The sequence below is a fragment of the Sus scrofa genome, unplaced genomic scaffold (genome assembly GCF_000003025.6).
Source record: "Sus scrofa isolate TJ Tabasco breed Duroc unplaced genomic scaffold, Sscrofa11.1 Contig690, whole genome shotgun sequence".
Taxonomy (NCBI): domain Eukaryota; kingdom Metazoa; phylum Chordata; class Mammalia; order Artiodactyla; family Suidae; genus Sus; species Sus scrofa.
Window position 1 is genome coordinate 159,097 of NW_018085287.1, and position 26,996 is coordinate 186,092.

General features: G+C 47.9%; 1 protein-coding gene across 1 annotated transcript in view; it reads right to left on the reverse strand.

Annotated features, from left to right (window-relative positions):
• Positions 1-1,781: 1,781 nt before the first annotated feature.
• The window catches only part of LOC110259043 (nascent polypeptide-associated complex subunit alpha, muscle-specific form-like), a 28,443-nt gene continuing 3,228 nt past the window's right edge, over positions 1,782-26,996 (reverse strand). The window contains exons 5-17 of the mRNA XM_021082335.1: positions 25,223-25,320; positions 23,812-24,739; positions 20,808-20,905; positions 19,998-20,324; positions 19,398-19,809; positions 16,401-16,498; positions 14,990-15,917; positions 11,999-12,096; positions 10,588-11,515; positions 7,609-7,706; positions 6,198-7,125; positions 3,207-3,304; positions 1,782-2,723 (exon numbers count right to left, since the gene is read on the reverse strand). Coding sequence (XP_020937994.1) covers positions 1,782-2,723; positions 3,207-3,304; positions 6,198-7,125; positions 7,609-7,706; positions 10,588-11,515; positions 11,999-12,096; positions 14,990-15,917; positions 16,401-16,498; positions 19,398-19,809; positions 19,998-20,324; positions 20,808-20,905; positions 23,812-24,739; positions 25,223-25,320 — 5,981 coding nt within the window. The remainder of the gene's footprint in view (positions 2,724-3,206; positions 3,305-6,197; positions 7,126-7,608; positions 7,707-10,587; positions 11,516-11,998; positions 12,097-14,989; positions 15,918-16,400; positions 16,499-19,397; positions 19,810-19,997; positions 20,325-20,807; positions 20,906-23,811; positions 24,740-25,222; positions 25,321-26,996) is intronic.

Genomic DNA, 26,996 nt, shown 5'->3' on the forward strand with positions numbered 1-26,996 from the left:
ACCTTGTGTCCTCCTGTCAGGCAATGCAGCCCTGCTTCCACCAGGATTTCATAGTACTCAAGCCCAGTGGCAGAGTGAAGCTCTTCCCAACACCTTAATGTGTATTCCCAAGCAACACTGCCTACCTTTATCCAAGAAGGCAAAAGTGAAGCCTTACATTCTTGTTATGAATGCTGAGACACAGACTACTCTTAGCTGGTTTCTCCTGGGGACTCTTGTTCAGTTGCAGAAATGCATGCATGAAGTCAAGGGTTAAGAGCCGAGTTGTTGGCTGAATGGAAATGTGACTCAAATAAAGTGGGAAGTACAATGATAGGCATCCTCCGCCATGATTGGCTGAGTTTCATATGAAAGAAGAAAGAATTGTGATCTGAATTGCTGAAATACATGAAAGGACTGTGTCAGGTAAAAAAAAATAAATTAAGGGTATGGGAGTGTTTGTGAAGAATGGAAGGATGAGGAAAGTGAAATGATGGAAGACAGAGAGAGTTGATTTTGAAAGAAATACTAGAGTTGAAAATGCAAACCTTCTATTGTTTGTTTATTGATTTTTTTGGTCTTTTTTGCTTTTGAGGGATGCACCAGAGGTGTATGGAGGTTCCCAGACTAGGGGTCTAATCAGAGCTAGAGCCACCATCCTACAAAACAGCCAGAGCAGCACCAGATCTGAGCTGCGTCTAGGACCTACACCACAGCTCATGACAATGCCGGATCCTCAACCCACTGGGCAAGGCCAGGGATTGGACCACAAACTCATGGTTCCTAGTCAGATTCCTTTCTGCTGTGCCACGATGGGAACTCCACAAACCTTCTTTTGTATTTTAATTGACTGTAGGCTACAGATGATGAAATATTTAAAAACCACACACACACACACACACACACACACACAAGCACACAATTGATGACAATCTTCTGTGTATTTATTGATCATACATGTTCATGATTTTCAGCAAAATTGTAGACTATGAAGACAGCGAATTCATTCAAAAGCCTGAAGTTAGTGTACTGCTTTACCGAGTGATTTGAGATTCTCTCTCTCTCTCTCTCTCTCTCTCTCTCTCTCTCTCTCTCTCTCTCTCTCTCTGTGTTTGTGTGTGTGTGTGTGTGTGTGTAGGGGTGCTGTGGGCCATGAGTTCTCTGTAGCAGTAAGAGGATACTGATAGGGAGAGGGAGATGTATTTCTCAGGGATTATTTTTCCTTCATATTTGTTGACATGAACTCTGCAGATGATAATCTGGTAATGAGAGTGTTTGGAATGTTCTGTCCGGGCACAGTAGATATGCATTTGAGGACGCCTCCCACCTCATCTGCCCAGAAATGAGACACAAAGTGAAGGGTTTAACTGAGAGTCTATCTTAGTGATTTCAATATCATATTGCCTTGTAGACATGGACATCCAGTCCACCTTCCCATATGGTCACAAAGCAGGGAGGCCTTCCCCCTCCAATGCATGGGACTGAAACACTGATTTAAATGAGGAGAGAAGAAAGTATATCATGGAACACACAAGAAAATTTGGGTAACTAGATATATTTATTTGATCAAAGAATGTCACAAACAACTGAAGAGCAATCGTGGATGGGCCTTCCCATTGTCCAGAAGGAAGTGGAGTTGGGTCACCCTCTGTTTGGAAGGTGTAGAAGCCCTTAAGGCTCCAGGGTGGGTGGCCCCTCTGGTGCCCATGCTTCCTGCGAGTCAGGGTGGAACTTGAGGACACACGCAAAGAAGGCCTGAAAGAATCTCAAGCCTCAAGGGAGGAAGGGCCTCCTTCATCCTCCTAAGGACAAGGACCTGGGGAGCTTGACAGCATGTCGAGGAGGGCCTGGAAATCTTCCTCACTGAGGGGTGCTTCCAGGTCTCCTAGGGGAAGCTCTTCCTGTTCATCCACATCTGGAAGAGGCCCTGCCTCAGGCAGAATGCCTGCAGCTGCCATAATTTCCTCAAGGAGGTTTGATGAGCCCTGGAAGGCTGAGGGCTTGTTCTGCTGCAGGTCAATGGGAGGGCACAGCTCTTCATTTGAGGGGGCCAGATGAGGGGGGCAGATAAGTGTGTCAGCCTGTGCAGGCTGCAGCATGGCCCCATGCACAGGCTTCTCACTGGTGACTTGAGCTGAGGATGCCTGGGCCCATTCTGGCCTGGCATAAGTGCAGGTCTTCACTGGGTCCAGCAGTGGCAGGGGCTCTGCAGGACTGGCAAGGGGTGGCTGAGGGATGTGTGGGAGGCATTTTTCTGCTGGCATAGTGTGCAGATTGTTCTCCTGCCATGGTCGTTCTTGGGATGTTGGCCAGAGCCCTGTGTGAATAGGTTTGAGACCCCCTGCAGGAATGGGCATTGGCCCTGGTGAGGACTGAGTCAGAGGAAGCGTCCAAAGCATGGGAGGGTTCACTATTGCCTGCAGAACTGGACTTGGCTGGGCCATGATGAAGATCATGGGCAGGCTCTGGCCCTCACAGCCTGCTGTGGGAGCCCCAGGAACTATGAATTTGGGGGCGATCGCAGCAGTGGCCACCATGGGGGTGATGGACAGCATGTTCTCCCTTGGTGGGTTAGAGGGAGGAGGAGGAGCACTGTGAGTAGGGCTGCTGTGGGCAGTGGTTGGCATGCCCTGGTCCGATGGAAGTGGTAGGCCTTTTGCAGAATTGGGGTCTACTCCGGGCACATTGGCAGACCCACTTCCCTTCTGCTCTGGGTGCCGAGCTCGTCGGTTCTGAAACCACACCTAGGGGACGGAAAGGGAGGCAGGCATATCAGAAGTTACGCAATCAAGATCCATTTGCAGAAGGACCACTCTCTCCAGTCCATCCTACCTCCAACACATCTGACCTGTTGATCACAGGTCAAGAACTTGTGGGGCCTTTTCTCTAACCTTGTCCTCGGGCCATTGAAGGGGAGGGCAAATGTCAGGACAACAGTGGACCACTGCCACTCTCCACACCACACCCATTCTGGAAGGGGACACCCCTTGGATACCAACCATAGCAGGACCCTCCTACATGGCCCAGAATCTCCCCTTCCATGTCCTCCTCTGGAAATGGATACCTTCTGATCATCCAAGCCACCTCAGGGAATTTCTATGGAGAGAATTAACACCCCCTACCCAGGGCCCATCCCAAATGCCTTCGGCTATCCAGAACCACACTTTTGCACAGGGTTACGCCCCTTGTATGTGAGGCAAATCATGTTTCCCTCATTGAGGACTTACCAGAATCTGAGGTTCTGGAATCCCTGTTTGACGTGCCAGTTCTTCCCTGGCGGCAATGCCTGGGTATCGTTCCAGCTCAAAGGCTTGCCGAAGGATGTCTGTTTGTGAGGGAGAGATGAATGTCCGCTTTCGCCCAGCCTCTTTTGGGATTGCTTTGCAATGAGAACAGACAAAGAAGAGTGGGAGATTAGGCTGATTACACATTTGCTGCTGATATACATTGTGTGGTGCTGTGCTAGGCCTGAAATGCTGTTTTGTTGATAGTGCTATATCTATCTAGGTCTAGTTCTCTCTCCCCATCTCTTTGTCTCTTTCTCTGGCTCTCTCTCTATCTCTCTCTGCCTCTCTCTTTCCCTCTCTCTGGGTCTGTGTGTCTCTCAGTATTCATCCTCTTGAATGAGGCATGTTCAAGTATACTGCTGTATACACGCACACCGGGTCTCTTGTCACTGAGTTCTTTAACCCCTTTCCTTATTCCACAGCTATGTCTTGACACCTTTCCACATTCCGCACATTCTTCTGCTCTCTTCTTCTTTTTTCCTTGCCGAATGTGGGTTTTCTGTGATCTCATTTGCCCCTGTTTTGTATCTGAAGCAGACAAATGCCCAGCTTTCCTCTCTTTGGCTTGCCAATTCCCTCAGCCTCTGCTGGTCCACCGGGCCTTCCATGCCTGAAGAATTTGCCTCATTGTAAAATAATTCCTATGAGTTCAGATTGGATATGTGACTACTGATCAATCTTTACCCTTGGCATGAAATCCTGCTGCACGTTCCCAGGATATCACCTATATTGCATCTCCATCCACAAATACACCCATGTTCCAGTGCTTCTCTTGTGTGACCAGAGTAGAGTAGAGTTTTACACCAGTCCACCATCATCAAGCTAGGAAAGACAGAGAGAGGATGAGAGAGTGATGGATGGATTGATAGATTTATAGATATGTTAGCACATGGCAATATATGGTAGAGGATAGAATCTTCATAAGAAAAAAAAGAGAGTGAAATAAACAAAGAGGAAAGAAAGTAAGATAAAGGGAGAGAAGACATAGAGTTTGTCATAGTGGGCTTAACAATGCCTATAGTCCCCCATAATATCACATTTTGTCAACATCTTCAACCTATGTCACTGGCGTGCCCTCCTTCTTACTAATCTCTTTGAGAAAGTCTTTCCAACCTGGCAGATGAGTCGAGGTGCCTGTAGTACCTTGTGTCCTCCTGTCAGGCAATGCAGCCCTGCTTCCACCAGGATTTCATAGTACTCAAGCCCAGTGGCAGAGTGAAGCTCTTCCCAACACCTTAATGTGTATTCCCAAGCAACACTGCCTACCTTTCTCCAAGAAGGCAAAAGTGAAGCCTTACATTCTTGTTATGAATGCTGAGACACAGACTACTCTTAGCTGGTTTCTCCTGGGGACTCTTGTTCAGTTGCAGAAATGCATGCATGAAGTCAAGGGTTAAGAGCCGAGTTGTTGGCTGAATGGAAATGTGACTCAAATAAAGTGGGAAGTACAATGATAGGCATCCTCCGCCATGATTGGCTGAGTTTCATATGAAAGAAGAAAGAATTGTGATCTGAATTGCTGAAATACATGAAAGGACTGTGTCAGGTAAAAAAAAATAAATTAAGAGTATGGGAGTGTTTGTGAAGAATGGAAGGATGAGGAAAGTGAAATGATGGAAGACAGAGAGAGTTGATTTTGAAAGAAATACTAGAGTTGAAAATGCAAACCTTCTATTGTTTGTTTATTGATTTTTTTGGTCTTTTTTGCTTTTGAGGGATGCACCAGAGGTGTATGGAGGTTCCCAGACTAGGGGTCTAATCAGAGCTAGAGCCACCATCCTACAAAACAGCCAGAGCAGCACCAGATCTGAGCTGCGTCTAGGACCTACACCACAGCTCATGACAATGCCGGATCCTCAACCCACTGGGCAAGGCCAGGGATTGGACCACAAACTCATGGTTCCTAGTCAGATTCCTTTCTGCTGTGCCACGATGGGAACTCCACAAACCTTCTTTTGTATTTTAATTGACTGTAGGCTACAGATGATGAAATATTTAAAAACCACACACACACACACACACACACACACACACACACACAAGCACACAATTGATGACAATCTTCTGTGTATTTATTGATCATACATGTTCATGATTTTCAGCAAAATTGTAGACTATGAAGACAGCGAATTCATTCAAAAGCCTGAAGTTAGTGTACTGCTTTACCGAGTGATTTGAGATTCTCTCTCTCTCTCTCTCTCTCTCTCTCTCTCTCTCTCTGTGTTTGTGTGTGTGTGTGTGTGTGTGTGTAGGGGGTGCTGTGGGCCATGAGTTCTCTGTAGCAGTAAGAGGATACTGATAGGGAGAGGGAGATGTATTTCTCAGGGATTATTTTTCCTTCATATTTGTTGACATGAACTCTGCAGATGATAATCTGGTAATGAGAGTGTTTGGAATGTTCTGTCCGGGCACAGTAGATATGCATTTGAGGACGCCTCCCACCTCATCTGCCCAGAAATGAGACACAAAGTGAAGGGTTTAACTGAGAGTCTATCTTAGTGATTTCAATATCATATTGCCTTGTAGACATGGACATCCAGTCCACCTTCCCATATGGTCACAAAGCAGGGAGGCCTTCCCCCTCCAATGCATGGGACTGAAACACTGATTTAAATGAGGAGAGAAGAAAGTATATCATGGAACACACCAGAAAATTTGGGTAACTAGATATATTTATTTGATCAAAGAATGTCACAAACAACTGAAGAGCAATCGTGGATGGGCCTTCCCATTGTCCAGAAGGAAGTGGAGTTGGGTCACCCTCTGTTTGGAAGGTGTAGAAGCCCTTAAGGCTCCAGGGTGGGTGGCCCCTCTGGTGCCCATGCTTCCTGCGAGTCAGGGTGGAACTTGAGGACACACGCAAAGAAGGCCTGAAAGAATCTCAAGCCTCAAGGGAGGAAGGGCCTCCTTCATCCTCCTAAGGACAAGGACCTGGGGAGCTTGACAGCATGTCGAGGAGGGCCTGGAAATCTTCCTCACTGAGGGGTGCTTCCAGGTCTCCTAGGGGAAGCTCTTCCTGTTCATCCACATCTGGAAGAGGCCCTGCCTCAGGCAGAATGCCTGCAGCTGCCATAATTTCCTCAAGGAGGTTTGATGAGCCCTGGAAGGCTGAGGGCTTGTTCTGCTGCAGGTCAATGGGAGGGCACAGCTCTTCATTTGAGGGGGCCAGATGAGGGGGGCAGATAAGTGTGTCAGCCTGTGCAGGCTGCAGCATGGCCCCATCCACAGGCTTCTCACTGGTGACTTGAGCTGAGGATGCCTGGGCCCATTCTGGCCTGGCATAAGTGCAGGTCTTCACTGGGTCCAGCAGTGGCAGGGGCTCTGCAGGACTGGCAAGGGGTGGCTGAGGGATGTGTGGGAGGCATTTTTCTGCTGGCATAGTGTGCAGATTGTTCTCCTGCCATGGTCGTTCTTGGGATGTTGGCCAGAGCCCTGTGTGAATAGGTTTGAGACCCCCTGCAGGAATGGGCATTGGCCCTGGTGAGGACTGAGTCAGAGGAAGCGTCCAAAGCATGGGAGGGTTCACTATTGCCTGCAGAACTGGACTTGGCTGGGCCATGATGAAGATCATGGGCAGGCTCTGGCCCTCACAGCCTGCTGTGGGAGCCCCAGGAACTATGAATTTGGGGGCGATCGCAGCAGTGGCCACCATGGGGGTGATGGACAGCATGTTCTCCCTTGGTGGGTTAGAGGGAGGAGGAGGAGCACTGTGAGTAGGGCTGCTGTGGGCAGTGGTTGGCATGCCCTGGTCCGATGGAAGTGGTAGGCCTTTTGCAGAATTGGGGTCTACTCCGGGCACATTGGCAGACCCACTTCCCTTCTGCTCTGGGTGCCGAGCTCGTCGGTTCTGAAACCACACCTAGGGGACGGAAAGGGAGGCAGGCATATCAGAAGTTACGCAATCAAGATCCATTTGCAGAAGGACCACTCTCTCCAGTCCATCCTACCTCCAACACATCTGACCTGTTGATCACAGGTCAAGAACTTGTGGGGCCTTTTCTCTAACCTTGTCCTCGGGCCATTGAAGGGGAGGGCAAATGTCAGGACAACAGTGGACCACTGCCACTCTCCACACCACACCCATTCTGGAAGGGGACACCCCTTGGATACCAACCATAGCAGAACCCTCCTACATGGCCCAGAATCTCCCCTTCCATGTCCTCCTCTGGAAATGGATACCTTCTGATCATCCAAGCCACCTCAGGGAATTTCTATGGAGAGAATTAACACCCCCTACCCAGGGCCCATCCCAAATGCCTTCGGCTATCCAGAACCACACTTTTGCACAGGGTTACGCCCCTTGTATGTGAGGCAAATCATGTTTCCCTCATTGAGGACTTACCAGAATCTGAGGTTCTGGAATCCCTGTTTGACGTGCCAGTTCTTCCCTGGCGGCAATGCCTGGGTATCGTTCCAGCTCAAAGGCTTGCCGAAGGATGTCTGTTTGTGAGGGAGAGATGAATGTCCGCTTTCGCCCAGCCTCTTTTGGGATTGCTTTGCAATGAGAACAGACAAAGAAGAGTGGGAGATTAGGCTGATTACACATTTGCTGCTGATATACATTGTGTGGTGCTGTGCTAGGCCTGAAATGCTGTTTTGTTGATAGTGCTATATCTATCTAGGTCTAGTTCTCTCTCCCCATCTCTTTGTCTCTTTCTCTGGCTCTCTCTCTATCTCTCTCTGCCTCTCTCTTTCCCTCTCTCTGGGTCTGTGTGTCTCTCAGTATTCATCCTCTTGAATGAGGCATGTTCAAGTATACTGCTGTATACACGCACACCGGGTCTCTTGTCACTGAGTTCTTTAACCCCTTTCCTTATTCCACAGCTATGTCTTGACACCTTTCCACATTCCGCACATTCTTCTGCTCTCTTCTTCTTTTTCCTTGCCGAATGTGGGTTTTCTGTGATCTCATTTGCCCCTGTTTTGTATCTGAAGCAGACAAATGCCCAGCTTTCCTCTCTTTGGCTTGCCAATTCCCTCAGCCTCTGCTGGTCCACCGGGCCTTCCATGCCTGAAGAATTTGCCTCATTGTAAAATAATTCCTATGAGTTCAGATTGGATATGTGACTACTGATCAATCTTTACCCTTGGCATGAAATCCTGCTGCACGTTCCCAGGATATCACCTATATTGCATCTCCATCCACAAATACACCCATGTTCCAGTGCTTCTCTTGTGTGACCAGAGTAGAGTAGAGTTTTACACCAGTCCACCATCATCAAGCTAGGAAAGACAGAGAGAGGATGAGAGAGTGATGGATGGATTGATAGATTTATAGATATGTTAGCACATGGCAATATATGGTAGAGGATAGAATCTTCATAAGAAAAAAAAGAGAGTGAAATAAACAAAGAGGAAAGAAAGTAAGATAAAGGGAGAGAAGACATAGAGTTTGTCATAGTGGGCTTAACAATGCCTATAGTCCCCATAATATCACATTTTGTCAACATCTTCAACCTATGTCACTGGCGTGCCCTCCTTCTTACTAATCTCTTTGAGAAAGTCTTTCCAACCTGGCAGATGAGTCGAGGTGCCTGTAGTACCTTGTGTCCTCCTGTCAGGCAATGCAGCCCTGCTTCCACCAGGATTTCATAGTACTCAAGCCCAGTGGCAGAGTGAAGCTCTTCCCAACACCTTAATGTGTATTCCCAAGCAACACTGCCTACCTTTCTCCAAGAAGGCAAAAGTGAAGCCTTACATTCTTGTTATGAATGCTGAGACACAGACTACTCTTAGCTGGTTTCTCCTGGGGACTCTTGTTCAGTTGCAGAAATGCATGCATGAAGTCAAGGGTTAAGAGCCGAGTTGTTGGCTGAATGGAAATGTGACTCAAATAAAGTGGGAAGTACAATGATAGGCATCCTCCGCCATGATTGGCTGAGTTTCATATGAAAGAAGAAAGAATTGTGATCTGAATTGCTGAAATACATGAAAGGACTGTGTCAGGTAAAAAAAAATAAATTAAGAGTATGGGAGTGTTTGTGAAGAATGGAAGGATGAGGAAAGTGAAATGATGGAAGACAGAGAGAGTTGATTTTGAAAGAAATACTAGAGTTGAAAATGCAAACCTTCTATTGTTTGTTTATTGATTTTTTTGGTCTTTTTTGCTTTTGAGGGATGCACCAGAGGTGTATGGAGGTTCCCAGACTAGGGGTCTAATCAGAGCTAGAGCCACCATCCTACAAAACAGCCAGAGCAGCACCAGATCTGAGCTGCGTCTAGGACCTACACCACAGCTCATGACAATGCCGGATCCTCAACCCACTGGGCAAGGCCAGGGATTGGACCACAAACTCATGGTTCCTAGTCAGATTCCTTTCTGCTGTGCCACGATGGGAACTCCACAAACCTTCTTTTGTATTTTAATTGACTGTAGGCTACAGATGATGAAATATTTAAAAACCACACACACACACACACACACACACACACACAAGCACACAATTGATGACAATCTTCTGTGTATTTATTGATCATACATGTTCATGATTTTCAGCAAAATTGTAGACTATGAAGACAGCGAATTCATTCAAAAGCCTGAAGTTAGTGTACTGCTTTACCGAGTGATTTGAGATTCTCTCTCTCTCTCTCTCTCTCTCTCTCTCTCTCTCTGTGTTTGTGTGTGTGTGTGTGTGTGTGTAGGGGGTGCTGTGGGCCATGAGTTCTCTGTAGCAGTAAGAGGATACTGATAGGGAGAGGGAGATGTATTTCTCAGGGATTATTTTTCCTTCATATTTGTTGACATGAACTCTGCAGATGATAATCTGGTAATGAGAGTGTTTGGAATGTTCTGTCCGGGCACAGTAGATATGCATTTGAGGACGCCTCCCACCTCATCTGCCCAGAAATGAGACACAAAGTGAAGGGTTTAACTGAGAGTCTATCTTAGTGATTTCAATATCATATTGCCTTGTAGACATGGACATCCAGTCCACCTTCCCATATGGTCACAAAGCAGGGAGGCCTTCCCCCTCCAATGCATGGGACTGAAACACTGATTTAAATGAGGAGAGAAGAAAGTATATCATGGAACACACCAGAAAATTTGGGTAACTAGATATATTTATTTGATCAAAGAATGTCACAAACAACTGAAGAGCAATCGTGGATGGGCCTTCCCATTGTCCAGAAGGAGGTGGAGTTGGGTCACCCTCTGTTTGGAAGGTGTAGAAGCCCTTAAGGCTCCAGGGTGGGTGGCCCCTCTGGTGCCCATGCTTCCTGCGAGTCAGGGTGGAACTTGAGGACACACGCAAAGAAGGCCTGAAAGAATCTCAAGCCTCAAGGGAGGAAGGGCCTCCTTCATCCTCCTAAGGACAAGGACCTGGGGAGCTTGACAGCATGTCGAGGAGGGCCTGGAAATCTTCCTCACTGAGGGGTGCTTCCAGGTCTCCTAGGGGAAGCTCTTCCTGTTCATCCACATCTGGAAGAGGCCCTGCCTCAGGCAGAATGCCTGCAGCTGCCATAATTTCCTCAAGGAGGTTTGATGAGCCCTGGAAGGCTGAGGGCTTGTTCTGCTGCAGGTCAATGGGAGGGCACAGCTCTTCATTTGAGGGGGCCAGATGAGGGGGGCAGATAAGTGTGTCAGCCTGTGCAGGCTGCAGCATGGCCCCATGCACAGGCTTCTCACTGGTGACTTGAGCTGAGGATGCCTGGGCCCATTCTGGCCTGGCATAAGTGCAGGTCTTCACTGGGTCCAGCAGTGGCAGGGGCTCTGCAGGACTGGCAAGGGGTGGCTGAGGGATATGTGGGAGGCATTTTTCTGCTGGCATAGTGTGCAGATTGTTCTCCTGCCATGGTCGTTCTTGGGATGTTGGCCAGAGCCCTGTGTGAATAGGTTTGAGACCCCCTGCAGGAATGGGCATTGGCCCTGGTGAGGACTGAGTCAGAGGAAGCATCCAAAGCATGGGAGGGTTCACTATTGCCTGCAGAACTGGACTTGGCTGGGCCATGATGAAGATCATGGGCAGGCTCTGGCCCTCACAGCCTGCTGTGGGAGCCCCAGGAACTATGAATTTGGGGGCGATCGCAGCAGTGGCCACCATGGGGGTGATGGACAGCATGTTCTCCCTTGGTGGGTTAGAGGGAGGAGGAGGAGCACTGTGAGTAGGGCTGCTGTGGGCAGTGGTTGGCATGCCCTGGTCCGATGGAAGTGGTAGGCCTTTTGCAGAATTGGGGTCTACTCCGGGCACATTGGCAGACCCACTTCCCTTCTGCTCTGGGTGCCGAGCTCGTCGGTTCTGAAACCACACCTAGGGGACGGAAAGGGAGGCAGGCATATCAGAAGTTACGCAATCAAGATCCATTTGCAGAAGGACCACTCTCTCCAGTCCATCCTACCTCCAACACATCTGACCTGTTGATCACAGGTCAAGAACTTGTGGGGCCTTTTCTCTAACCTTGTCCTCGGGCCATTGAAGGGGAGGGCAAATGTCAGGACAACAGTGGACCACTGCCACTCTCCACACCACACCCATTCTGGAAGGGGACACCCCTTGGATACCAACCATAGCAGAACCCTCCTACATGGCCCAGAATCTCCCCTTCCATGTCCTCCTCTGGAAATGGATACCTTCTGATCATCCAAGCCACCTCAGGGAATTTCTATGGAGAGAATTAACACCCCCTACCCAGGGCCCATCCCAAATGCCTTCGGCTATCCAGAACCACACTTTTGCACAGGGTTACGCCCCTTGTATGTGAGGCAAATCATGTTTCCCTCATTGAGGACTTACCAGAATCTGAGGTTCTGGAATCCCTGTTTGACGTGCCAGTTCTTCCCTGGCGGCAATGCCTGGGTATCGTTCCAGCTCAAAGGCTTGCCGAAGGATGTCTGTTTGTGAGGGAGAGATGAATGTCCGCTTTCGCCCAGCCTCTTTTGGGATTGCTTTGCAATGAGAACAGACAAAGAAGAGTGGGAGATTAGGCTGATTACACATTTGCTGCTGATATACATTGTGTGGTGCTGTGCTAGGCCTGAAATGCTGTTTTGTTGATAGTGCTATATCTATCTAGGTCTAGTTCTCTCTCCCCATCTCTTTGTCTCTTTCTCTGGCTCTCTCTCTATCTCTCTCTGCCTCTCTCTTTCCCTCTCTCTGGGTCTGTGTGTCTCTCAGTATTCATCCTCTTGAATGAGGCATGTTCAAGTATACTGCTGTATACACGCACACCGGGTCTCTTGTCACTGAGTTCTTTAACCCCTTTCCTTATTCCACAGCTATGTCTTGACACCTTTCCACATTCCGCACATTCTTCTGCTCTCTTCTTCTTTTTTCCTTGCCGAATGTGGGTTTTCTGTGATCTCATTTGCCCCTGTTTTGTATCTGAAGCAGACAAATGCCCAGCTTTCCTCTCTTTGGCTTGCCAATTCCCTCAGCCTCTGCTGGTCCACCGGGCCTTCCATGCCTGAAGAATTTGCCTCATTGTAAAATAATTCCTATGAGTTCAGATTGGATATGTGACTACTGATCAATCTTTACCCTTGGCATGAAATCCTGCTGCACGTTCCCAGGATATCACCTATATTGCATCTCCATCCACAAATACACCCATGTTCCAGTGCTTCTCTTGTGTGACCAGAGTAGAGTAGAGTTTTACACCAGTCCACCATCATCAAGCTAGGAAAGACAGAGAGAGGATGAGAGAGTGATGGATGGATTGATAGATTTATAGATATGTTAGCACATGGCAATATATGGTAGAGGATAGAATCTTCATAAGAAAAAAAAGAGAGTGAAATAAACAAAGAGGAAAGAAAGTAAGATAAAGGGAGAGAAGACATAGAGTTTGTCATAGTGGGCTTAACAATGCCTATAGTCCCCCATAATATCACATTTTGTCAACATCTTCAACCTATGTCACTGGCGTGCCCTCCTTCTTACTAATCTCTTTGAGAAAGTCTTTCCAACCTGGCAGATGAGTCGAGGTGCCTGTAGTACCTTGTGTCCTCCTGTCAGGCAATGCAGCCCTGCTTCCACCAGGATTTCATAGTACTCAAGCCCAGTGGCAGAGTGAAGCTCTTCCCAACACCTTAATGTGTATTCCCAAGCAACACTGCCTACCTTTCTCCAAGAAGGCAAAAGTGAAGCCTTACATTCTTGTTATGAATGCTGAGACACAGACTACTCTTAGCTGGTTTCTCCTGGGGACTCTTGTTCAGTTGCAGAAATGCATGCATGAAGTCAAGGGTTAAGAGCCGAGTTGTTGGCTGAATGGAAATGTGACTCAAATAAAGTGGGAAGTACAATGATAGGCATCCTCCGCCATGATTGGCTGAGTTTCATATGAAAGAAGAAAGAATTGTGATCTGAATTGCTGAAATACATGAAAGGACTGTGTCAGGTAAAAAAAAATAAATTAAGAGTATGGGAGTGTTTGTGAAGAATGGAAGGATGAGGAAAGTGAAATGATGGAAGACAGAGAGAGTTGATTTTGAAAGAAATACTAGAGTTGAAAATGCAAACCTTCTATTGTTTGTTTATTGATTTTTTTGGTCTTTTTTGCTTTTGAGGGATGCACCAGAGGTGTATGGAGGTTCCCAGACTAGGGGTCTAATCAGAGCTAGAGCCACCATCCTACAAAACAGCCAGAGCAGCACCAGATCTGAGCTGCGTCTAGGACCTACACCACAGCTCATGACAATGCCGGATCCTCAACCCACTGGGCAAGGCCAGGGATTGGACCACAAACTCATGGTTCCTAGTCAGATTCCTTTCTGCTGTGCCACGATGGGAACTCCACAAACCTTCTTTTGTATTTTAATTGACTGTAGGCTACAGATGATGAAATATTTAAAAACCACACACACACACACACACACACACACACACACACACACAAGCACACAATTGATGACAATCTTCTGTGTATATATTGATCATACATGTTCATGATTTTCAGCAAAATTGTAGACTATGAAGACAGCGAATTCATTCAAAAGCCTGAAGTTAGTGTACTGCTTTACCGAGTGATTTGAGATTCTCTCTCTCTCTCTCTCTCTCTCTCTCTCTCTCTCTCTGTGTTTGTGTGTGTGTGTGTGTGTGTGTAGGGGGTGCTGTGGGCCATGAGTTCTCTGTAGCAGTAAGAGGATACTGATAGGGAGAGGGAGATGTATTTCTCAGGGATTATTTTTCCTTCATATTTGTTGACATGAACTCTGCAGATGATAATCTGGTAATGAGAGTGTTTGGAATGTTCTGTCCGGGCACAGTAGATATGCATTTGAGGACGCCTCCCACCTCATCTGCCCAGAAATGAGACACAAAGTGAAGGGTTTAACTGAGAGTCTATCTTAGTGATTTCAATATCATATTGCCTTGTAGACATGGACATCCAGTCCACCTTCCCATATGGTCACAAAGCAGGGAGGCCTTCCCCCTCCAATGCATGGGACTGAAACACTGATTTAAATGAGGAGAGAAGAAAGTATATCATGGAACACACAAGAAAATTTGGGTAACTAGATATATTTATTTGATCAAAGAATGTCACAAACAACTGAAGAGCAATCGTGGATGGGCCTTCCCATTGTCCAGAAGGAAGTGGAGTTGGGTCACCCTCTGTTTGGAAGGTGTAGAAGCCCTTAAGGCTCCAGGGTGGGTGGCCCCTCTGGTGCCCATGCTTCCTGCGAGTCAGGGTGGAACTTGAGGACACACGCAAAGAAGGCCTGAAAGAATCTCAAGCCTCAAGGGAGGAAGGGCCTCCTTCATCCTCCTAAGGACAAGGACCTGGGGAGCTTGACAGCATGTCGAGGAGGGCCTGGAAATCTTCCTCACTGAGGGGTGCTTCCAGGTCTCCTAGGGGAAGCTCTTCCTGTTCATCCACATCTGGAAGAGGCCCTGCCTCAGGCAGAATGCCTGCAGCTGCCATAATTTCCTCAAGGAGGTTTGATGAGCCCTGGAAGGCTGAGGGCTTGTTCTGCTGCAGGTCAATGGGAGGGCACAGCTCTTCATTTGAGGGGGCCAGATGAGGGGGGCAGATAAGTGTGTCAGCCTGTGCAGGCTGCAGCATGGCCCCATCCACAGGCTTCTCACTGGTGACTTGAGCTGAGGATGCCTGGGCCCATTCTGGCCTGGCATAAGTGCAGGTCTTCACTGGGTCCAGCAGTGGCAGGGGCTCTGCAGGACTGGCAAGGGGTGGCTGAGGGATGTGTGGGAGGCATTTTTCTGCTGGCATAGTGTGCAGATTGTTCTCCTGCCATGGTCGTTCTTGGGATGTTGGCCAGAGCCCTGTGTGAATAGGTTTGAGACCCCCTGCAGGAATGGGCATTGGCCCTGGTGAGGACTGAGTCAGAGGAAGCGTCCAAAGCATGGGAGGGTTCACTATTGCCTGCAGAACTGGACTTGGCTGGGCCATGATGAAGATCATGGGCAGGCTCTGGCCCTCACAGCCTGCTGTGGGAGCCCCAGGAACTATGAATTTGGGGGCGATCGCAGCAGTGGCCACCATGGGGGTGATGGACAGCATGTTCTCCCTTGGTGGGTTAGAGGGAGGAGGAGGAGCACTGTGAGTAGGGCTGCTGTGGGCAGTGGTTGGCATGCCCTGGTCCGATGGAAGTGGTAGGCCTTTTGCAGAATTGGGGTCTACTCCGGGCACATTGGCAGACCCACTTCCCTTCTGCTCTGGGTGCCGAGCTCGTCGGTTCTGAAACCACACCTAGGGGACGGAAAGGGAGGCAGGCATATCAGAAGTTACGCAATCAAGATCCATTTGCAGAAGGACCACTCTCTCCAGTCCATCCTACCTCCAACACATCTGACCTGTTGATCACAGGTCAAGAACTTGTGGGGCCTTTTCTCTAACCTTGTCCTCGGGCCATTGAAGGGGAGGGCAAATGTCAGGACAACAGTGGACCACTGCCACTCTCCACACCACACCCATTCTGGAAGGGGACACCCCTTGGATACCAACCATAGCAGAACCCTCCTACATGGCCCAGAATCTCCCCTTCCATGTCCTCCTCTGGAAATGGATACCTTCTGATCATCCAAGCCACCTCAGGGAATTTCTATGGAGAGAATTAACACCCCCTACCCAGGGCCCATCCCAAATGCCTTCGGCTATCCAGAACCACACTTTTGCACAGGGTTACGCCCCTTGTATGTGAGGCAAATCATGTTTCCCTCATTGAGGACTTACCAGAATCTGAGGTTCTGGAATCCCTGTTTGACGTGCCAGTTCTTCCCTGGCGGCAATGCCTGGGTATCGTTCCAGCTCAAAGGCTTGCCGAAGGATGTCTGTTTGTGAGGGAGAGATGAATGTCCGCTTTCGCCCAGCCTCTTTTGGGATTGCTTTGCAATGAGAACAGACAAAGAAGAGTGGGAGATTAGGCTGATTACACATTTGCTGCTGATATACATTGTGTGGTGCTGTGCTAGGCCTGAAATGCTGTTTTGTTGATAGTGCTATATCTATCTAGGTCTAGTTCTCTCTCCCCATCTCTTTGTCTCTTTCTCTGGCTCTCTCTCTATCTCTCTCTGCCTCTCTCTTTCCCTCTCTCTGGGTCTGTGTGTCTCTCAGTATTCATCCTCTTGAATGAGGCATGTTCAAGTATACTGCTGTATACACGCACACCGGGTCTCTTGTCACTGAGTTCTTTAACCCCTTTCCTTATTCCACAGCTATGTCTTGACACCTTTCCACATTCCGCACATTCTTCTGCTCTCTTCTTCTTTTTTCCTTGCCGAATGTGGGTTTTCTGTGATCTCATTTGCCCCTGTTTTGTATCTGAAGCAGACAAATGCCCAGCTTTCCTCTCTTTGGCTTGCCAATTCCCTCAGCCTCTGCTGGTCCACCGGGCCTTCCATGCCTGAAGAATTTGCCTCATTGTAAAATAATTCCTATGAGTTCAGATTGGATATGTGACTACTGATCAATCTTTACCCTTGGCATGAAATCCTGCTGCACGTTCCCAGGATATCACCTATATTGCATCTCCATCCACAAATACACCCATGTTCCAGTGCTTCTCTTGTGTGACCAGAGTAGAGTAGAGTTTTACACCAGTCCACCATCATCAAGCTAGGAAAGACAGAGAGAGGATGAGAGAGTGATGGATGGATTGATAGATTTATAGATATGTTAGCACATGGCAATATATGGTAGAGGATAGAATCTTCATAAGAAAAAAAAGAGAGTGAAATAAACAAAGAGGAAAGAAAGTAAGATAAAGGGAGAGAAGACATAGAGTTTGTCATAGTGGGCTTAACAATGCCTATAGTCTCCCATAATATCACATTTTGTCAACATCTTCAACCTATGTCACTGGCGTGCCCTCCTTCTTACTAATCTCTTTGAGAAAGTCTTTCCAACCTGGCAGATGAGTCGAGGTGCCTGTAGTACCTTGTGTCCTCCTGTCAGGCAATGCAGCCCTGCTTCCACCAGGATTTCATAGTACTCAAGCCCAGTGGCAGAGTGAAGCTCTTCCCAACACCTTAATGTGTATTCCCAAGCAACACAGCCTACCTTTCTCCAAGAAGGCAAAAGTGAAGCCTTACATTCTTGTTATGAATGCTGAGACACAGACTACTCTTAGCTGGTTTCTCCTGGGGACTCTTGTTCAGTTGCAGAAATGCATGCATGAAGTCAAGGGTTAAGAGCCGAGTTGTTGGCTGAATGGAAATGTGACTCAAATAAAGTGGGAAGTACAATGATAGGCATCCTCCGCCATGATTGGCTGAGTTTCATATGAAAGAAGAAAGAATTGTGATCTGAATTGCTGAAATACATGAAAGGACTGTGTCAGGTAAAAAAAAATAAATTAAGAGTATGGGAGTGTTTGTGAAGAATGGAAGGATGAGGAAAGTGAAATGATGGAAGACAGAGAGAGTTGATTTTGAAAGAAATACTAGAGTTGAAAATGCAAACCTTCTATTGTTTGTTTATTGATTTTTTTGGTCTTTTTTGCTTTTGAGGGATGCACCAGAGGTGTATGGAGGTTCCCAGACTAGGGGTCTAATCAGAGCTAGAGCCACCATCCTACAAAACAGCCAGAGCAGCACCAGATCTGAGCTGCGTCTAGGACCTACACCACAGCTCATGACAATGCCGGATCCTCAACCCACTGGGCAAGGCCAGGGATTGGACCACAAACTCATGGTTCCTAGTCAGATTCCTTTCTGCTGTGCCACGATGGGAACTCCACAAACCTTCTTTTGTATTTTAATTGACTGTAGGCTACAGATGATGAAATATTTAAAAACCACACACACACACACACACACACACACACACACACACACACACACAAGCACACAATTGATGACAATCTTCTGTGTATTTATTGATCATACATGTTCATGATTTTCAGCAAAATTGGAGACTATGAAGACAGCGAATTCATTCAAAAGCCTGAAGTTAGTGTACTGCTTTACCGAGTGATTTGAGATTCTCTCTCTCTCTCTCTCTCTCTCTCTCTCTCTCTCTCTGTGTTTGTGTGTGTGTGTGTGTGTGTGTAGGGGGTGCTGTGGGCCATGAGTTCTCTGTAGCAGTAAGAGGATACTGATAGGGAGAGGGAGATGTATTTCTCAGGGATTATTTTTCCTTCATATTTGTTGACATGAACTCTGCAGATGATAATCTGGTAATGAGAGTGTTTGGAATGTTCTGTCCGGGCACAGTAGATATGCATTTGAGGACGCCTCCCACCTCATCTGCCCAGAAATGAGACACAAAGTGAAGGGTTTAACTGAGAGTCTATCTTAGTGATTTCAATATCCTATTGCCTTGTAGACATGGACATCCAGTCCACCTTCCCATATGGTCACAAAGCAGGGAGGCCTTCCCCCTCCAATGCATGGGACTGAAACACTGATTTAAATGAGGAGAGAAGAAAGTATATCATGGAACACACAAGAAAATTTGGGTAACTAGATATATTTATTTGATCAAAGAATGTCACAAACAACTGAAGAGCAATCGTGGATGGGCCTTCCCATTGTCCAGAAGGAAGTGGAGTTGGGTCACCCTCTGTTTGGAAGGTGTAGAAGCCCTTAAGGCTCCAGGGTGGGTGGCCCCTCTGGTGCCCATGCTTCCTGCGAGTCAGGGTGGAACTTGAGGACACACGCAAAGAAGGCCTGAAAGAATCTCAAGCCTCAAGGGAGGAAGGGCCTCCTTCATCCTCCTAAGGACAAGGACCTGGGGAGCTTGACAGCATGTCGAGGAGGGCCTGGAAATCTTCCTCACTGAGGGGTGCTTCCAGGTCTCCTAGGGGAAGCTCTTCCTGTTCATCCACATCTGGAAGAGGCCCTGCCTCAGGCAGAATGCCTGCAGCTGCCATAATTTCCTCAAGGAGGTTTGATGAGCCCTGGAAGGCTGAGGGCTTGTTCTGCTGCAGGTCAATGGGAGGGCACAGCTCTTCATTTGAGGGGGCCAGATGAGGGGGGCAGATAAGTGTGTCAGCCTGTGCAGGCTGCAGCATGGCCCCATGCACAGGCTTCTCACTGGTGACTTGAGCTGAGGATGCCTGGGCCCATTCTGGCCTGGCATAAGTGCAGGTCTTCACTGGGTCCAGCAGTGGCAGGGGCTCTGCAGGACTGGCAAGGGGTGGCTGAGGGATGTGTGGGAGGCATTTTTCTGCTGGCATAGTGTGCAGATTGTTCTCCTGCCATGGTCGTTCTTGGGATGTTGGCCAGAGCCCTGTGTGAATAGGTTTGAGACCCCTGCAGGAATGGGCATTGGCTCTGGTGAGGACTGAGTCAGAGGAAGCGTCCAAAGCATGGGAGGGTTCACTATTGCCTGCAGAACTGGACTTGGCTGGGCCATGATGAAGATCATGGGCAGGCTCTGGCCCTCACAGCCTGCTGTGGGAGCCCCAGGAACTATGAATTTGGGGGCGATCGCAGCAGTGGCCACCATGGGGGTGATGGACAGCATGTTCTCCCTTGGTGGGTTAGAGGGAGGAGGAGGAGCACTGTGAGTAGGGCTGCTGTGGGCAGTGGTTGGCATGCCCTGGTCCGATGGAAGTGGTAGGCCTTTTGCAGAATTGGGGTCTACTCCGGGCACATTGGCAGACCCACTTCCCTTCTGCTCTGGGTGCCGAGCTCGTCGGTTCTGAAACCACACCTAGGGGACGGAAAGGGAGGCAGGCATATCAGAAGTTACGCAATCAAGATCCATTTGCAGAAGGACCACTCTCTCCAGTCCATCCTACCTCCAACACATCTGACCTGTTGATCACAGGTCAAGAACTTGTGGGGCCTTTTCTCTAACCTTGTCCTCGGGCCATTGAAGGGGAGGGCAAATGTCAGGACAACAGTGGACCACTGCCACTCTCCACACCACACCCATTCTGGAAGGGGACACCCCTTGGATACCAACCATAGCAGAACCCTCCTACATGGCCCAGAATCTCCCCTTCCATGTCCTCCTCTGGAAATGGATACCTTCTGATCATCCAAGCCACCTCAGGGAATTTCTATGGAGAGAATTAACACCCCCTACCCAGGGCCCATCCCAAATGCCTTCGGCTATCCAGAACCACACTTTTGCACAGGGTTACGCCCCTTGTATGTGAGGCAAATCATGTTTCCCTCATTGAGGACTTACCAGAATCTGAGGTTCTGGAATCCCTGTTTGACGTGCCAGTTCTTCCCTGGCGGCAATGCCTGGGTATCGTTCCAGCTCAAAGGCTTGCCGAAGGATGTCTGTTTGTGAGGGAGAGATGAATGTCCGCTTTCGCCCAGCCTCTTTTGGGATTGCTTTGCAATGAGAACAGACAAAGAAGAGTGGGAGATTAGGCTGATTACACATTTGCTGCTGATATACATTGTGTGGTGCTGTGCTAGGCCTGAAATGCTGTTTTGTTGATAGTGCTATATCTATCTAGGTCTAGTTCTCTCTCCCCATCTCTTTGTCTCTTTCTCTGGCTCTCTCTCTATCTCTCTCTGCCTCTCTCTTTCCCTCTCTCTGGGTCTGTGTGTCTCTCAGTATTCATCCTCTTGAATGAGGCATGTTCAAGTATACTGCTGTATACACGCACACCGGGTCTCTTGTCACTGAGTTCTTTAACCCCTTTCCTTATTCCACAGCTATGTCTTGACACCTTTCCACATTCCGCACATTCTTCTGCTCTCTTCTTCTTTTTTCCTTGCCGAATGTGGGTTTTCTGTGATCTCATTTGCCCCTGTTTTGTATCTGAAGCAGACAAATGCCCAGCTTTCCTCTCTTTGGCTTGCCAATTCCCTCAGCCTCTGCTGGTCCACCGGGCCTTCCATGCCTGAAGAATTTGCCTCATTGTAAAATAATTCCTATGAGTTCAGATTGGATATGTGACTACTGATCAATCTTTACCCTTGGCATGAAATCCTGCTGCACGTTCCCAGGATATCACCTATATTGCATCTCCATCCACAAATACACCCATGTTCCAGTGCTTCTCTTGTGTGACCAGAGTAGAGTAGAGTTTTACACCAGTCCACCATCATCAAGCTAGGAAAGACAGAGAGAGGATGAGAGAGTGATGGATGGATTGATAGATTTATAGATATGTTAGCACATGGCAATATATGGTAGAGGATAGAATCTTCATAAGAAAAAAAAGAGAGTGAAATAAACAAAGAGGAAAGAAAGTAAGATAAAGGGAGAGAAGACATAGAGTTTGTCATAGTGGGCTTAACAATGCCTATAGTCCCCCATAATATCACATTTTGTCAACATCTTCAACCTATGTCACTGGCGTGCCCTCCTTCTTACTAATCTCTTTGAGAAAGTCTTTCCAACCTGGCAGATGAGTCGAGGTGCCTGTAGTACCTTGTGTCCTCCTGTCAGGCAATGCAGCCCTGCTTCCACCAGGATTTCATAGTACTCAAGCCCAGTGGCAGAGTGAAGCTCTTCCCAACACCTTAATGTGTATTCCCAAGCAACACTGCCTACCTTTCTCCAAGAAGGCAAAAGTGAAGCCTTACATTCTTGTTATGAATGCTGAGACACAGACTACTCTTAGCTGGTTTCTCCTGGGGACTCTTGTTCAGTTGCAGAAATGCATGCATGAAGTCAAGGGTTAAGAGCCGAGTTGTTGGCTGAATGGAAATGTGACTCAAATAAAGTGGGAAGTACAATGATAGGCATCCTCCGCCATGATTGGCTGAGTTTCATATGAAAGAAGAAAGAATTGTGATCTGAATTGCTGAAATACATGAAAGGACTGTGTCAGGTAAAAAAAAATAAATTAAGGGTATGGGAGTGTTTGTGAAGAATGGAAGGATGAGGAAAGTGAAATGATGGAAGACAGAGAGAGTTGATTTTGAAAGAAATACTAGAGTTGAAAATGCAAACCTTCTATTGTTTGTTTATTGATTTTTTTGGTCTTTTTTGCTTTTGAGGGATGCACCAGAGGTGTATGGAGGTTCCCAGACTAGGGGTCTAATCAGAGCTAGAGCCACCATCCTACAAAACAGCCAGAGCAGCACCAGATCTGAGCTGCGTCTAGGACCTACACCACAGCTCATGACAATGCCGGATCCTCAACCCACTGGGCAAGGCCAGGGATTGGACCACAAACTCATGGTTCCTAGTCAGATTCCTTTCTGCTGTGCCACGATGGGAACTCCACAAACCTTCTTTTGTATTTTAATTGACTGTAGGCTACAGATGATGAAATATTTAAAAACCACACACACACACACACACACACACACACACACACACACACACACACAAGCACACAATTGATGACAATCTTCTGTGTATTTATTGATCATACATGTTCATGATTTTCAGCAAAATTGTAGACTATGAAGACAGCGAATTCATTCAAAAGCCTGAAGTTAGTGTACTGCTTTACCGAGTGATTTGAGATTCTCTCTCTCTCTCTCTCTCTCTCTCTCTCTCTCTCTCTCTCTCTGTGTTTGTGTGTGTGTGTGTGTGTGTGTAGGGGGTGCTGTGGGCCATGAGTTCTCTGTAGCAGTAAGAGGATACTGATAGGGAGAGGGAGATGTATTTCTCAGGGATTATTTTTCCTTCATATTTGTTGACATGAACTCTGCAGATGATAATCTGGTAATGAGAGTGTTTGGAATGTTCTGTCCGGGCACAGTAGATATGCATTTGAGGACGCCTCCCACCTCATCTGCCCAGAAATGAGACACAAAGTGAAGGGTTTAACTGAGAGTCTATCTTAGTGATTTCAATATCTATTGCCTTGTAGACATGGACATCCAGTCCACCTTCCCATATGGTCACAAAGCAGGGAGGCCTTCCCCCTCCAATGCATGGGACTGAAACACTGATTTAAATGAGGAGAGAAGAAAGTATATCATGGAACACACAAGAAAATTTGGGTAACTAGATATATTTATTTGATCAAAGAATGTCACAAACAACTGAAGAGCAATCGTGGATGGGCCTTCCCATTGTCCAGAAGGAAGTGGAGTTGGGTCACCCTCTGTTTGGAAGGTGTAGAAGCCCTTAAGGCTCCAGGGTGGGTGGCCCCTCTGGTGCCCATGCTTCCTGCGAGTCAGGGTGGAACTTGAGGACACACGCAAAGAAGGCCTGAAAGAATCTCAAGCCTCAAGGGAGGAAGGGCCTCCTTCATCCTCCTAAGGACAAGGACCTGGGGAGCTTGACAGCATGTCGAGGAGGGCCTGGAAATCTTCCTCACTGAGGGGTGCTTCCAGGTCTCCTAGGGGAAGCTCTTCCTGTTCATCCACATCTGGAAGAGGCCCTGCCTCAGGCAGAATGCCTGCAGCTGCCATAATTTCCTCAAGGAGGTTTGATGAGCCCTGGAAGGCTGAGGGCTTGTTCTGCTGCAGGTCAATGGGAGGGCACAGCTCTTCATTTGAGGGGGCCAGATGAGGGGGGCAGATAAGTGTGTCAGCCTGTGCAGGCTGCAGCATGGCCCCATCCACAGGCTTCTCACTGGTGACTTGAGCTGAGGATGCCTGGGCCCATTCTGGCCTGGCATAAGTGCAGGTCTTCACTGGGTCCAGCAGTGGCAGGGGCTCTGCAGGACTGGCAAGGGGTGGCTGAGGGATGTGTGGGAGGCATTTTTCTGCTGGCATAGTGTGCAGATTGTTCTCCTGCCATGGTCGTTCTTGGGATGTTGGCCAGAGCCCTGTGTGAATAGGTTTGAGACCCCCTGCAGGAATGGGCATTGGCTCTGGTGAGGACTGAGTCAGAGGAAGCGTCCAAAGCATGGGAGGGTTCACTATTGCCTGCAGAACTGGACTTGGCTGGGCCATGATGAAGATCATGGGCAGGCTCTGGCCCTCACAGCCTGCTGTGGGAGCCCCAGGAACTATGAATTTGGGGGCGATCGCAGCAGTGGCCACCATGGGGGTGATGGACAGCATGTTCTCCCTTGGTGGGTTAGAGGGAGGAGGAGGAGCACTGTGAGTAGGGCTGCTGTGGGCAGTGGTTGGCATGCCCTGGTCCGATGGAAGTGGTAGGCCTTTTGCAGAATTGGGGTCTACTCCGGGCACATTGGCAGACCCACTTCCCTTCTGCTCTGGGTGCCGAGCTCGTCGGTTCTGAAACCACACCTAGGGGACGGAAAGGGAGGCAGGCATATCAGAAGTTACGCAATCAAGATCCATTTGCAGAAGGACCACTCTCTCCAGTCCATCCTACCTCCAACACATCTGACCTGTTGATCACAGGTCAAGAACTTGTGGGGCCTTTTCTCTAACCTTGTCCTCGGGCCATTGAAGGGGAGGGCAAATGTCAGGACAACAGTGGACCACTGCCACTCTCCACACCACACCCATTCTGGAAGGGGACACCCCTTGGATACCAACCATAGCAGAACCCTCCTACATGGCCCAGAATCTCCCCTTCCATGTCCTCCTCTGGAAATGGATACCTTCTGATCATCCAAGCCACCTCAGGGAATTTCTATGGAGAGAATTAACACCCCCTACCCAGGGCCCATCCCAAATGCCTTCGGCTATCCAGAACCACACTTTTGCACAGGGTTACGCCCCTTGTATGTGAGGCAAATCATGTTTCCCTCATTGAGGACTTACCAGAATCTGAGGTTCTGGAATCCCTGTTTGACGTGCCAGTTCTTCCCTGGCGGCAATGCCTGGGTATCGTTCCAGCTCAAAGGCTTGCCGAAGGATGTCTGTTTGTGAGGGAGAGATGAATGTCCGCTTTCGCCCAGCCTCTTTTGGGATTGCTTTGCAATGAGAACAGACAAAGAAGAGTGGGAGATTAGGCTGATTACACATTTGCTGCTGATATACATTGTGTGGTGCTGTGCTAGGCCTGAAATGCTGTTTTGTTGATAGTGCTATATCTATCTAGGTCTAGTTCTCTCTCCCCATCTCTTTGTCTCTTTCTCTGGCTCTCTCTCTATCTCTCTCTGCCTCTCTCTTTCCCTCTCTCTGGGTCTGTGTGTCTCTCAGTATTCATCCTCTTGAATGAGGCATGTTCAAGTATACTGCTGTATACACGCACACCGGGTCTCTTGTCACTGAGTTCTTTAACCCCTTTCCTTATTCCACAGCTATGTCTTGACACCTTTCCACATTCCGCACATTCTTCTGCTCTCTTCTTCTTTTTCCTTGCCGAATGTGGGTTTTCTGTGATCTCATTTGCCCCTGTTTTGTATCTGAAGCAGACAAATGCCCAGCTTTCCTCTCTTTGGCTTGCCAATTCCCTCAGCCTCTGCTGGTCCACCGGGCCTTCCATGCCTGAAGAATTTGCCTCATTGTAAAATAATTCCTATGAGTTCAGATTGGATATGTGACTACTGATCAATCTTTACCCTTGGCATGAAATCCTGCTGCACGTTCCCAGGATATCACCTATATTGCATCTCCATCCACAAAATACACCCATGTTCCAGTGCTTCTCTTGTGTGACCAGAGTAGAGTAGAGTTTTACACCAGTCCACCATCATCAAGCTAGGAAAGACAGAGAGAGGATGAGAGAGTGATGGATGGATTGATAGATTATAGATATGTTAGCACATGGCAATATATGGTAGAGGATAGAATCTTCATAAGAAAAAAAGAGAGTGAAATAAACAAAGAGGAAAGAAAGTAAGATAAAGGGAGAGAAGACATAGAGTTTGTCATAGTGGGCTTAACAATGCCTATAGTCCCCCATAATATCACATTTTGTCAACATCTTCAACCTATGTCACTGGCGTGCCCTCCTTCTTACTAATCTCTTTGAGAAAGTCTTTCCAACCTGGCAGATGAGTCGAGGTGCCTGTAGTACCTTGTGTCCTCCTGTCAGGCAATGCAGCCCTGCTTCCACCAGGATTCATAGTACTCAAGCCCAGTGGCAGAGTGAAGCTCTTCCCAACACCTTAATGTGTATTCCCAAGCAACACTGCCTACCTTTCTCCAAGAAGGCAAAAGTGAAGCCTTACATTCTTGTTATGAATGCTGAGACACAGACTACTCTTAGCTGGTTTCTCCTGGGGACTCTTGTTCAGTTGCAGAAATGCATGCATGAAGTCAAGGGTTAAGAGCCGAGTTGTTGGCTGAATGGAAATGTGACTCAAATAAAGTGGGAAGTACAATGATAGGCATCCTCCGCCATGATTGGCTGAGTTTCATATGAAAGAAGAAAGAATTGTGATCTGAATTGCTGAAATACATGAAAGGACTGTGTCAGGTAAAAAAAAAATAAATTAAGGGTATGGGAGTGTTTGTGAAGAATGGAAGGATGAGGAAAGTGAAATGATGGAAGACAGAGAGAGTTGATTTTGAAAGAAATACTAGAGTTGAAAATGCAAACCTTCTATTGTTTGTTTATTGATTTTTTTGGTCTTTTTTGCTTTTGAGG